At 37.4% G+C, this 14,300-nt stretch overlaps 1 protein-coding gene across 2 annotated transcripts in view; it reads left to right on the top strand.

Annotated features, from left to right (window-relative positions):
* The first annotated feature begins 2,599 nt into the window (after positions 1–2,599).
* Positions 2,600–14,300, top strand: part of LOC129002076 (uncharacterized) — a 56,152-nt gene continuing 44,451 nt past the window's right edge. For both annotated transcript variants that reach the window (XM_054429600.1, XM_054429601.1), the window contains exons 1-3: positions 2,600–2,697; positions 10,303–10,424; positions 14,141–14,292. In XM_054429600.1, coding sequence (XP_054285575.1) covers positions 2,658–2,697; positions 10,303–10,424; positions 14,141–14,292 — 314 coding nt within the window. In that variant the 5' untranslated portion in view covers positions 2,600–2,657. The remainder of the gene's footprint in view (positions 2,698–10,302; positions 10,425–14,140; positions 14,293–14,300) is intronic.

Here is a 14,300-nt window from a genome sequence, read left to right as displayed (position 1 = left end):
TTTTTTATATCCTGATAATTTTAACTCTGACAATGCACCTATTCTGTATGTAACACATGTAAAGAATGTTATGTGCAAATAAAATATGTCTATGTCTATGTCTATGTACACTGTCGTTAAACTTCCGAGGTATTTGGCCAGCGGGGGGAGGTTCATTATCCCCTGGCCTAATTAGTTTTTTTTGATAACGAGGGGCACGACAGTCAACAGTGAAATGTCTTATGTTATGACAATTCCTACAAGGTTGACTGGGGAAGTTAGAGAAATGCACCTGTTTACCAGGTCGAACCCCATAATGTACATTTTCCCTGCGGGGGTATCGGTCACGATCACTATACGAATTAAGCTGAGTATGAGAACTTGATTATTTGTGGTAAGGGCTTTCAGATCGGTAAGGACTACGTCCCCATTCATCTCGATTATTATAGCTGGTTCGGGCGGGGGAATGGCGATAACTTGGTCTCCTATTCTCCTCGCGGTATGGTGATCTGGCAGGTGATCGGTGATACTTTTGGGAACTAGACGACCTATTTCCTTCATGACGTGGTAAACTACGAGATCGCCTGCTGTCGTCTTGAGATCTGTCGTCGATTCTATCTTTACCATAGCGTTCAACTCTGTCGATTTTAGCAGAAACGTGTATCTCGTGCACCATTTCAGTAAAAGAATTTAATTTGGCTTCAATATCAGCATATGATTGGACTGCTTAGGCTCCAATACCCCAAATCTACGCCTTAACAAGTAATTACCATGCTCAAATTTAGCAATGTTCGCCTTGAACAATCCTAGAGTGGTATTTTCCAAAATGAAAATTTGCTGCAACATCGCAGGATTTAACCCCTTTAGAATATGACCGTAGATTTTGGACTCGTCCATTCGACAAGCCGGCAGAGTTTTTCAACGTCAGCAGTATATTCTGCTACCGTTTCATTAGGTTGTTGGACGCGTGAGTTTAGCTCTAGCATAAGCAGTTCTTTGCTTTCAACTGGTGCAAAATTCGATAAGAAAGCAGTTTTGTAGCCTGAGGGTTTTTAACTTCAAGATTTTCAAAAAAACTTAATGCAGCGTTTTCCAGATACATGGGAAGATATAAGACCTTTTTTGAAATGAAATGAAATAAAACAATGCTTTATTTACAAAATGATCTAAGTACAGTACAAGTTTTACAATACATCTCCATAGTATAACCAGTTCATGACTCACACAGTAGGCTCGCATTTTCCCAACTTGGTCTTATAAGACCTTCGATCAGCCGGGTTGGCAAACACATTGTAAATGCTAGATAAAACAAGTACAGTACATTTGTATTCAAATTACCTTTCTGATGTACCATTAGGCCTATTTCAGTTAAAACAATTTTTTTAATTAATTTATTTTTTGTGTTTTTTTTTAATTCTATACATTTATACATATATTTGTAACTTATAATTTTCTTAAAACTAGAGAGTGCTCAGAGCTTGAAAAAAAAGGTTAATAATTAAATTCCTGTATAATTTCCCACCTGTAGGCCTACCGCCAAGCTTGCTGTAGGAATCGGGCAAGCCGCACCCAATCAGCCCAGTTCAACAAGGATGTGAATGTATCCCGGGACAACTCCTCTAAACCGAACCAAAAAATTCTAAAATGCCGCAGTATCGGGCACTTGGCAATGAAGTGGTAAACATCCTCTACTTCCCCCAAATTGCATAACGAACAGTTATGATTTTGATTTTGTATCCATGGTTTATAATTTAAATATAATAATTCACCTCTACACTTGAAAATCCATTTAATTGTATTAAAATCCAACTTTGAAAAAATGTAACCATTATCTTTCAAATCAAAACTAAGTGATTTATAAATAGCATGATAGCGAGCATTCATGGCTGTCTGAAGGACACGCTGGCGATCGTTATCACGGACCGCAAACAACAGCTGACCCAACTGATATCTTGTTTCGCTAATATCATTTTGTTCTACTGATAAACTTTCTGCTAAACTCTTCCATTCCCTATACCAAAATATCTGTTTTCTTATAACTTCATTAGCTAACAATTTTGGTAAACGTGATTCGGGCATATTTAATACTTTCAAAACATATTCAAAGTGAAGTTTCAACGTATGAATGAAAATTGGGTAGAGAAGTCTGTACATTAATTATTTTTGGTCGAGTTTCGACCACAGGACGACCACTAGTATAATGTAATTAGGTGTGCATTGAGGTAAACAAAAAACCTTTTTGACGAAAAAACGTAAAAGTTGTTCAACTTCATTATACAGTTTAAAACCCCAAACTTGTGCGGCATAACACATTATTGATCTTATTACGGAGTAAAAACACTCAAATTTTAACAATACTGAGATGTCTTTATTTTTAAAAACCTTTGACGTCTTTATTTTTAAAAACCTTTGACCATAACGAATTTACTGCATTTTTTGAGGACGGTAGCGTTTTGTTACGACTCCATTCAACAGGACTCAGTACCCCCCCCCCCCCACCACCGCGTCCGGGACGGCGGAATCGGAATCGGAACGATTTGGTTTGGTGGTTAATTGAGTTTATGTTTATTTTATTGTTATTGTATAAGTAATGTTGCGGGCGGAGCTACAATAACCAGTAATAAAACTTACTAACTTAGGTTCCTAATCTTTATAACTAAATTACTATTAATTTCAAAATGTGTTTGTCAGATCAATCGATGGATATATTTCTATTAGGTAGGTAGGAGGGTTATTTAATGTCAGACTTTAACTGGTTAATGTATACAAATATTTTAAGTTGTATTTCTTAATCTGAATAAAAATAGTTCCATGGCTGTACAATGTGCCTACATAGGCTTATTGAATTAATTTTAGGTAGGCTAACTTACCTATTTGTCAAAGTTGATTTTCTTAAGGACATAGGCCTAGGCCAAACTCTTGCGTTCGATCATTGACTATATAACACTACTGGTGTTATATAGTCATATAGTAATGTAGTGTTATATAGTCAATGGTTCGATGATGCAAGGAAGTTTAACTAGGCCTAGGCTCTAACGAGGCAAAAATTATGTGTGGGTTAACTAGAACTAGGCTTGATTGGATTATGGTTTGGGTAACGTAGCATGCCAACTTGGCCTACCGGTAGGTCTAGGCTAGGGCAAGTAGCCTAGGTAGGCCTATTAAAGGTAGGGATGTTGCGATACCTCTGTCTTTCCGATATTTGGTATCAATAAATTATCGACAAAAAATATCGATGCTTTCTCAGTATAAGAAGAAAAGTAGGCTATAGATATTGTCAGTATTGTATCCATAGGCCTACTTAGGTTAACCCAATGGACACATTTGTAAGGGCCACAACTTCCGGTTCTACTTGATCTTAGCTAAGACTTAAAAGGTCTCGTGAGTAGATAAGTAATAGGCCAAAATGTTTTTAGGCTTTGTAGGGTTAGACCTAACTCTTCCGAGGGGGCACCTGCAGAGTTTTGCTCCGCACTGACAAAACGTTTATTCACACCTATATTATTAGTATTTTTTTACAGTTGAATGTTAGGTATTGAAACATAATATATGCAGTTTGTCGAGTACCGGTAGCCTAAATATATTTGTATTATTATCCATCCCATAAAGGCCAGTTTTATCGCGTTCGTCTCATGACACTTAGATTATGTCATGCTGCGTTCCTAGTGTTATTGATGCAGCATTAATGCAGCGCAGAGCCCAACAAGCGTGTTTGATTAACTTATGTCACCGCGTTACCCAATGGTAGCTGGGCACTGTTCTGCGAGAGTTTGTGTTGTTCTGTTTTGCTTAGAGGGACGTTTGCAAGTCAAGTGTCGCTAGCTACAGTCTCGGACCACTGCCCCGTGTACCAGTCTTGCGATAATCACGCTTTGACTGATGCGCAGAACCCTAAAGCAGTGCAGTTCACTCAGTAGGCACATTAATAATTAGGGGTTAACACAACCATAATTTACTATTTCGTTCACATTAATTATTCTATTCATGTGCTTTTACGAATTTTCCATATAGGTAGGGAATAACTTATTACCGTAGGTCTCATGGCAAGACCTGGACCCAGGACTGATTTAATTTTTCTTTTTTATGCCACACAAAACACAAAATTATTTTTATGAAACACAAAATTTCATAATTATTCTTAAAACGATTTTTTAGAACTTAAAAAAAAATAATTTTGTACGTTGAAGCATAGTGCCCAACAGTTACGATAACTATATAAACAGTCCCATGTTCTTCTTATGGAGAATAAATAAATTTTTGTTGGCAATTTCTTTTTATTTTATACTAAGCTATGGTATCAACATTTCAATAAATAAACACACCTCAATATTTTCACTGTAGGTAAGTTAGCAGCAAACCTAAGTAGGCCTACTCATTAAAATTAGTTTTATTTAAATAGGAAATAAATCTGACAATTTTTTGGGATTATTTTAGCACAAACAAGCCGGGTCAATGGAAATTCGCTTAGTCAGCAGGTTCGCTGCGGCGGGGTATTTTGTATAGACTCCGGGTTTTATTTTCCGACATCCATGTACTCTTAATCGATATCACTATTTTTTTTAAATTGATATAAATAATTGTTTTATTGATATCACTACAGTTTTCTATTTATCTCCTATATAGTGACGTCTAGTGATATGTATCTGTACCAAATCCCACTACGTAGGCTATCACTATATATTTTTTAATCGATCGTCTATTGATACTTACACTATGGTCAAGTAGAGCTTCGTCTTATAACTCCTCACTGAGGAGATACTTTAAAAAGGTTGCATCACGCACTCATGACAGGGCCGATTTACCGAATAGGCATGGTAGGCACGTGCCTAGGGCGCGAGGCAATTGTCATTTTTGGGGGGCGCCAAAAAATTGGAAAATAACAAAAATTGTGGCTGTATTTGCACGCGATCGCGGTAAACTGATAATCCCTCGCGGCCGTGTAGACATCTTAACAGTCTCCCGCAATTGTGGCAAGATGTTAATTTTTCCTGTGGTTGTGTATACGTCATCATCGTCCGTCTCCCGCGATCACGGCAAAATTCTGACTATTTTCGGCGGACGTGTGGACAGCATAATTATTGTCGTCTTCCTTGATCGCGGCAATATATGAACACATCCCGCGGTCGTGAGGAGATTATCACCGTCTACTGCGAATGAAGCAAAATTGTAATCTTTTCCCGGGGTCGTGTGGACATTATCATCTTCTTGCGTGATCACGATAAAATTCTGATAATCCCTCACAGCCATGAAGACATCATCGCCTCCCGCGGTCGTGAGGCATTGTGATCCCCTCCTGCCATTGCGGCAAATGGTACTCATCTCCCGCGGTCGTTTGGAGGTCTTCATCGTCTTTTGCGAATGAGGCCAAATTCTGATCTTTCCTGTGGTGGAGTGGACATTAACATCGTCTTACGCGATCTCGGTAAAACTCTGATCATCCCTCGCAGCCGTGTAGAGTAGCCATCATTATTGTAACTCCCGCGATCCTGTAGACATCGTAATCGTCTCCCGCGGTCGTGAAGACATCGTAATCGTCTCCCGCTGTCGTGAAGGCATCGTAATCAACTCCCGCGGTCGTGAAGATATCGTAATCGTCTCCCGCGGTCGTGAAGACATCAAAGTGTTAATAATATCCTGCAGTCATGTGGAGATCATTATTGTCAAATTTCTGACTGTTTCCCGTGGTTGTGTGGACATTATCTTCGTCTTCTGTGATCGCGGCAATATTCTGATCATCCATCGCGGCTCTGTATATCTTATTATCGTTTTGCGCGATTGCGGTATAATCATGATCATATCCCGCGGTCGTTTAGACATTATCATCGTGTCATGCGATCGCGGCAATATTCTGACCATCCTTCACGGCTCTGTAGTTCTCATTATCGTATTGCGTGATCGCGGTAAAATCATGATCATATCCCGCGGTCGTTTAGACATTATCATTGTGTCATGCGATCGCGGCAATATTCTGACCATCCTTCATGGCTCTGTAGATCTCATTATCGTATTGCGCGATCGTGGTAAAATCATGATCATATGCCGCGGTCGTGTAGACATTATCATAGTCTCTCATGCGATCGCGGCAAAGTTCTGATCATCCCTCGCGGCCTTGTGTTGTCTCCCGTGGTCACGGAAACGTCGCTGTTGTCATGCGCCATTGCGGTAAATTGACAATTCCAGGTAGAAATACAAAATTCACGCATAATTCCGGGTTAAAAAAAAATCACGCTTAATTCCCAGATTTCCCGGTTGGTAGTCACCCTGTTATATATATTGCAAAGGGGCGCTAGTATTTTAGTAGTGCCTAGGGCGCTGACATAGTCGAAAACGGGCCTGACTCATGATTTCACTATTGTGAATGCTGGTATTCAGCTAACTATGAATAATTGCTGTGCGACTATCACTACAGTCGCTCCAAGCAAAATAAGCATTAAATACTCATGTCGGTTTTAAGGAGCGCCACAGTAAAGAATGTTGCGCGCGTCCTCATTGAGTATAATGGAGCCATTTATGCAGCGCACTTGGCGACACACATTCTTCAGGTAAAAGTGCCATTCCTTTAACCAAATGTAGATGTTTCTTTACGATAGTCAGAAGACTCTCCAAAAATAGTTTTAAAAAATTAGTCATTGTCAGTTTTTAGTTCGTCGAATAGGCCTACATTGTAAAAGCACCTCTCTAAAGCCCTTTATATATAGGCCTACTATTATAATTGGAAGAACAGACCAGCTCCTTTATCCTATATATAACTCCACAATATGACCGCCAACCGCAACAAAAAACATGATACTGTACCTAGTTGGGATGAAGATAGTTGGTAAAAACATTAGTTTTGATCTTTAAATGGCTAAACATTTTGGATTTAGTCATTATTGTTCACGGAAGGCCATAACCAATTTTAAAATCAAGATTTATTATTATTTTATTCCTTACACAATATGTGTTGCAGATGAGATAAGTCGTATGGTATGCCAACAAAACAAATTCGCCAACAGATCTGATAACAATGGATACCCAAGTAGCACACGGCCCAACGTTGGGAAATGGTTGGCAGAAATTTTAACGATTTGCCAACGTTGGCCCAACAGAAACTGGTATTCGATCGTTGGCCCTACAAAGGAAAGAATCGTTGGGCCATCGTTGGGTTTAAGTATAAAACATTCTAAAACGCATTTTAACGAATTGATTTATTTAAAAGTACATAAATGTTATGGCAGCAGAATATAAGACAAATATTGTAAAAATTTGGATCTATAATAAATGTAGTCAGATGATGTTGTGATACTAGATACCTGATTAACAGTTCTCCAAAATCGTCTTATATTCTGTTGTCATAGCATTTATGTTCTTATAAATAAATCAATTTGTTAAAATGCATTTTAGAATGTTTTATACTTAAATCCAACAAAGGCCCAACGATTCTTTCCTTTGTAGGGCCAACAAATAAAATTTTCCGTTGGGCCAACGTTGGCAAGGAGTTAAAATTTCCTCCAACCATTTCCCAACCGTGCCGACCATTTCCCTAAATTTGGCCAACAATGTGTGCTACTTGGGTATGCATTTTAGTACATACCCCTAGAGGAACTGTTTTGCTTATTTTAACCCAATAAACCATTATGAAGTTTAGTGATGGACTTTACAGACCAGACACCCTGCATTGTAATAATTGACAGTGGCATATGGCAACAATTTCTACAATGATGATAGCTGATAAAAAATCTCCTAAAGTGCACAGTAAAATGTTATAATAGTAGGTTTGTTTATGCCAATGGTGCAAAATTGGTTTGTTAACTACTAACATGATATTGTGTTGCCGATATTTATTGAATATTTCATCAATATTTAAACTAAGTTGATAACAACATTTTATATTGTTCAATATTGGAAAGGAATTAAAACAATATTGTTTGAATATTACCTAAACAATATTGTTTTACAATATTGAACAATATTGGGAACATATTTCAATATTGTGCAATATTGGCAAAATATCAAAACAATATTGTTGTAAATATTGGACAATATTGTTTCAATATAATGAAAATATTTTTTTGCTACTAGGGATGGTTTATTCAAAGCCAGTTGAATTTGAGTATAAGAAGTTAGTATTGTAATTTGCCAGTTATATTTTAATTATGTGCAGAAATTATTACTGTAATCGGGACTAGTATGATTTTCAGACCTTATTTGTAAAATAGTCTTAAACACAGACATTTCTCTAGCACTCCATTAGGCTACCTCATCTCCGATTGGCAGACCCTTCACACTCGACTATGATCAAATATTTTCTAGAAACATCAGTTGAGCTATGGCTGATGTGCTGTTGTGTATTAATGATGATTTTTATTCTTATATATCAGATATAAGAATTATATCTTATATCAGATTCCAGATCCCGAAACGTTGTGTATTGTTTTTTACATTCGTGATGGAAATTGTCCGCAATAAACCATTGAACAACATTAACTCACCATCACCAACAATGAACTTCAAACAAAGAGTACCTAGGTGTTCCAGTTACTGTATTATTTTACTAAGAATTAAGTGAATGCACTGTTTTATGTCATAACTCAAACTCAACTAACTTTATTTACCTTTTTACAAACATAGAATAACAAATAAACATATGATAATAATTAATAGAAATTAACAGGTGTTATGAAATAAACTGTTCTCACAACATCCTCCCTTTTAAGTTTGAAAGTTCTTCAACCAGCTTGGTTTTTGTATATTTCTCTTTGGACGGTTGTATGGTTCTGTTTGATGTGTATTTGCTGACAAATTTTGTTCACTGTTTACCTCTGCAACTGAATTAACAAAAGTTAAAATCTTCAAGTCCTGTATTGCTGGACGACCAAGCAAGGGTGTTATGAGTCCCTTCACTACGTATACCATGTGATTTATTTTAACATCTCTGTATTGGATATTAGCTCTAACACAACCTACAGTTTCTAATTTTGTTCTACCAGCCCCAAACAACTCAACTAGAGTCGGCTGGATCCTACTTGGATCAACTATGCCAGGGGGAATTACTGTTACATCTGCCCCTGAATCAATTTTAAATGTTTGTGGTTTTCCCTCAAATACTAATTCTAGTTTCCAGGGCTTACATTTCGACCCATCCCCAAGTGTACCTATGAATACTTTATTATTTGAAGGTCCAAGTTCACTTACTTCATTTTCGTCAGTTACTTCCTGTGCTTCTTTAGATCTGCAGACCTTCGAAAAGTGACCAATCTTTTTGCATAAGTTACATGTTGCGCTTTTTGCTGGACACGTGCTTCTTGGATGGGACGGTTTATAACCACACCAGATACATTGCGCTGGGTATTCTTGTTTCTTTTGACGAAACCTATATCCTTGATTTTGGTTTGAACTCGATGACGTAGTTGCTTCAATTTGAACTCTTTTCTCATCACATAAATCTGCCTTCTCTTTCTTTACGTTATCTGCATGTCTTATTACTGTAATGGCTTTGTCTAAATTCATCTCGGGATCTAGCAACAAGCGATCACTAAGTTTCTCATCATTTAAACCCAGTATTAGTACCATCAACACCATTTCATCATTAAGTGAACCCCAGTCACAGGTTCTAGCCAAGGAATGGAGACTAACTATAAACTCTTCAACTGTTTCATTAATTTTTTGTTGTCTCTTCAAAAACTTTGCTCTTTCAAAAATTAAGTTCCTCCGTGGAATAAAATGTTTGTCAAATAAATCTAAGACTTCTTCAAATGTTAGCGTTGATTCGGTTGCTAAATTAAAAGATGCAAAAATCTCATCAGCTTTCTCACCTAATGTATATATAAGAGTGTTGATTTGTTTGTTCTCAGACTCTTCAGATAGCCCAGATGCTGACCGATATCTTTGAAATCGTGTTTTCCATCTTGGCCAATCTGCTGGTACAAAGGAGAAACTAGCTGGAGGTTGAATAACTGAATGAGTGTTTGATACAATGATTGACTTCGTAGTTGAATTGTTGTATTCATTTTCTCTGCTTCTTTCATTTTGTTCTTGTTCATTTTCATTATCTTCATAGTCAGATTGTTTCCTTCTTGGATTTCTCTTCTGAGGCATAGCTCTAAACCGCTGCCACCATGTATTATTTTACTAAGAATTAAGTGAATGCACTGTTTTATGTCATAACTCAAACTCAACTAACTTTATTTACCTTTTTACAAACATAGAATAACAAATAAACATATGATAATAATTAATAGAAATTAACAGGTGTTATGAAATAAACTGTTCTCACAACAGTTACTAGTTTTTTAATAGTTTAGGAGATGTTATTAATTGTTAATACAGTATATTTTGTTTTAGCTGTGGGAGTGGCCAGTGAATTGGACACCAACCTGATTGTAGGCCAGGCATTGCCTGTCACTTTGCTGAAGGTACAGGAGGATTACACTGTCTACGCCCAACCAGCCTCTGAGGATGGAGAGGTAAGCTATCAATCATTATTCAAATTAAGGAAGCACTTATTTCGTGAGTTAAGAATATAATTATGCAAAATAGTTTAGATGCATGTATTTAATATTTACTAAATTTGTTTTTAGTCAATGTTGATATATTCTGCTGTCTTGATGTAGAAGTTATGTGAAATTAACACTTTGCTCAATACTCAAGTAAATTCAACTTGTACAATTATATAGGTACCAACAGGTTTTGTGCAGACTATAGTTAACATTGAGACTTGAGAGGTGGGGTTTTTTATAAGTTCAGGAAGTGCCAAGACAAATATTGTAACACTTTTCGTATTGCCCAATGACCTTTCTGAAACAGACAATAATTCAAATAAGGGGAGTAATTTTAAATAGGTTTATGGAGGAACAAAATATTCTACTCTAGTAACAGATCTGCAAGATAAAGTTATGAAAGTGGCTTATTGGCCTAAATTGTATGCATTTGATTATCGATAATCTGACACTTAATAGTCTAGATCACTCCAGTTCAATGATGTGATGAAATCATCAGAGATATCATGATGTGTGCAATACTGGAATATAGACAATAGACAATTTTCTTTATTTGTGATTTCTTTAAGAAATACAATGGCGTCAGAAAAATTCAGAATGTTTAACATTTAGATTGTTTTAATAGTTTACATTTTCTTTTGTGTTGAAAGTTCATAATTGGTCAAAAAATTCCGTAAGGGAGTACACCGGTCGGTCCACAAGCCAGTCCCAGAGTTGCTGTTTGAATTGGTTTCCTGTTGCGTTCTTGAGGTTGTTTGGAAGAGAGTTGATGATTTTTCGGCCAATATAAGAGGGTTTTCTGTTGTATTGTGTAGTGTGGTGGATCGGAAGGTTGTAGTCGGCTGCTTTTCTGGTGTGGTAGGAGTGAAAATTCTCATTTCTGGGAAGGTTAAGTTTTTTTGTGTACAGGACAACTCCATGGATGTAGAGTGCTGTCACTGTTAGGAGCTTAAGGGATTTAAATGCTTCCCTGCAGCTGTCTAAGCGCTCAAGGCCGGAGAGTGTCCTGACAGCTTTTTTCTGGAGTACCAACACTTTGTTGAGGTTTGCTTCTGATGTTCCTCCCCAAGATATTAAGCAATACCTTATATGCGATTCTATTACAGCATAGTATGCTGTCTTAGCTGTTTCCAGACCTCCTATCCATTTCATCCTCTTTATTACATGGACACCAGATGCAAGTTTTTTGGTCGGGTTGTGTATGTGGTCGTTCCAGGAGAGGTCTTCATCAATTGTCAGGCCCAGCAGTTTTGAGTTTTTTTCAACGGTTATTTCAGGAATTTCTTGGATTTGTTCGAATGTTTTCGGCTGAAATTTAACTGGGTTGTTTTTGATGGATTAATGGCCAGGTCATTTTGAAGGCAGTACTGCAGTGCTTTGTCTGTTGAGGATAAGATGTTGGAGTGTAATTCTTGTGGTAAGTCATGCATAAATAGAAGAGTTGTGTCATCAGCGTACATTATTGTTTCACAATTGTCATTCCTAATAAAATCTGGAAAATCATTGGTGAAAAGGATGAACAAAAATGGGCCCATGACTGAGCCCTGGGGCACTCCCCTGTTAATCGAAAGTTGTGTGGACCTATGTACAGATTTTCTCCCATTTGTGTTTTGCTGGATTTCGACAATTTGTGTACGTCTTTTCAAATAGCTTGCCACCCAGTCTTTGGCCATTCCCTCTATTCCTAGGGCTGTGAGTTTCCTTAGGATGAGATTATGGCCCAGGCACTCAAAAGCTTTGCTGTAGTCAAGTTAGACTGTTGATACATATCTGCGTGCTTCTAGATGGTCAATGATTTGTTCGATTAAACTAGTTAGAGCTGTGGTGGTGGACCTCCCTTTGAGAAAACCATGTTGGTTTTTAGTGATTAGATCATTGCTTTTCAAGTGACTCAGCATTCTTGACAGAGCGACCTTTTCTATTACTTTTGAAAAGGTTGATATTAATGAGATAGGGCGGTAGTTTTCTTGTTTAGTGCGTGAGCCTTTTTTGTGCTTTGGGTATATTTTTGCTATTTTTAGGGCGGAGGGAAATTGTCCAAGGCTAAAAGATTTGTTTATTATGCTGACAAGTGGGGCTGCCAGTTGTTCGGCACAGTGTTTTACAACTTTTGATGGCACTTCATCTACTCCACATGACAGCTTTGATTTCAGTGAGGCTATTGTTGCTAAGACTTCTTTAATGGTTGTAGGAGTTAAAATTAGTAGCTGGACATTGCTTTGTGGTAGAAATAGTGGATGTGTAATTTTTTTGTTTTTGAATTGGCTTCTGTTTTTCTCTAAAGTGGAGTCTGCTATTTCTGCAAAATATTGGTTTAGGTGTTCAGCAATGTCAGTAGGGTTATCTTAATATTTTTCCCTCTATTTCTAGCTGCAGATTTGGTTCTTCCTTCTGTTTACATTGTTTTTCTTTGTTGATGATCTCCCAGACAGCTTTGGATTTATTATCAGCACTTGTGATGTATTCTGCAGTGGCTTGTCGCTTGAGGGACCTGAGCTTTAAATCATATGTTTTCTTTTTTCCGACATTGTTGTTTTATCATTTACATTTCCGGTAAGCTCGTATCGGTGTAAGGCATCTAGAAAATCTTCTTCTTTTAGTATTTTGACTTCTTCATCATACTGAACCTTAATTTTCTGTCCTTTCTGCTTAGCTCTTATTTTTTTGATAGGGCAGGCATGGTCCAGTATGAGCCTTACAGTCCTTTGGAATGCAGAGTATGCCTCTTCAGCATCAGGGGCATTGTGCACCTTTATCCAGTTTTCTTTGGAGAGTTCGTCTTTCATGCTATCCAGGTTTTTTCCTGAAAAAATTTTTTTTTGTGACATACCCGTTTTAGCAGTAACTTCACTCTGTATTTTGAGGGTACATGTTTGGCCTGTGTGATCTGCTATTCCAGCATTAATTATAGCGAAATCTATAGCATTATCATGTGTATTCGTACAGATACAGTCTATAGAGGTTCTTGAATGGTTAGTGATTCTTGTCGCTGGGAGTGGTAGTCTTCTAACTCCAAAAGTTGACAGTTCCTCTTCAAGATAGTTACTACTGGCATTTTCAGTTAGCCTGTCTATATTGATATCGCCCATTAATACAACGGTCTTGGTGTCAGCTTGAAGTGACTCCAGAACTTCTGATAGGATGTCAATGGCTAACCTAGCTTGTCCCCCTGGTGATCTATACATACCAGGTAAGTAGAAGTTTTTGTTCTTTATCCTTATTTTCACTAATGCTGCTTCAAAAACTAACTGTAAACTTTGGTTGGAGATTTCTATTTCTTCTGCCTTGATAGCAGCAGTTTCCTGGATATAGATTGCAACTCCTCCCATTCTATGCTCTTCCCTGCAGGAATATGTGACTAGGTTGTACCCACTAATCTTAGTGAGTAATAACATAATCTGAGCTGAGTCCTATTTGTAGTATAATTTGTGTATTGAAAGTTAAATGTAAATGCATTGTTTTTTTTTTTGTTTGTTAAAGATGCCAACTGGTTTATTTTAATGTCCAATAGTATATAGAAGAGTACAATTAGATTTGATTGATTCACCTAGTGGCTATTTTTGGTAACTTTTTCAGTAATCCGACACCTTCTTGGTTCTATGAGTGACAAATTATGAAAAGTCCAACGTAGTGTAGGAAATAGTTGGATCTGATGGTTGAGTGGAATGTATTGTTTGTTGCAGTTGCAGAGCCTCGAGTTGCAGCCGGGTCAAGGTGTCAAGTGTGTATTGAGCAATGTCAAAGAAACAGCAACTGACGAACAACGGCAAGCCTTCACTCAGCTACCTGCTGACACATATGTCATCATGCTGGTCGACGCAGCACAGAGTGAAGGGTGGGTAA

Source organism: Macrosteles quadrilineatus, unplaced genomic scaffold, assembly GCF_028750875.1.
Source record: "Macrosteles quadrilineatus isolate MER2022 unplaced genomic scaffold, UCM_ALF_1.0 Scaffold_9__3_contigs__length_116548681, whole genome shotgun sequence".
Classification (NCBI taxonomy): domain Eukaryota; kingdom Metazoa; phylum Arthropoda; class Insecta; order Hemiptera; family Cicadellidae; genus Macrosteles; species Macrosteles quadrilineatus.
The sequence above is the reverse complement of the archived record's forward strand: the minus strand, read 5'-3'. Positions and strand labels throughout refer to the sequence as shown.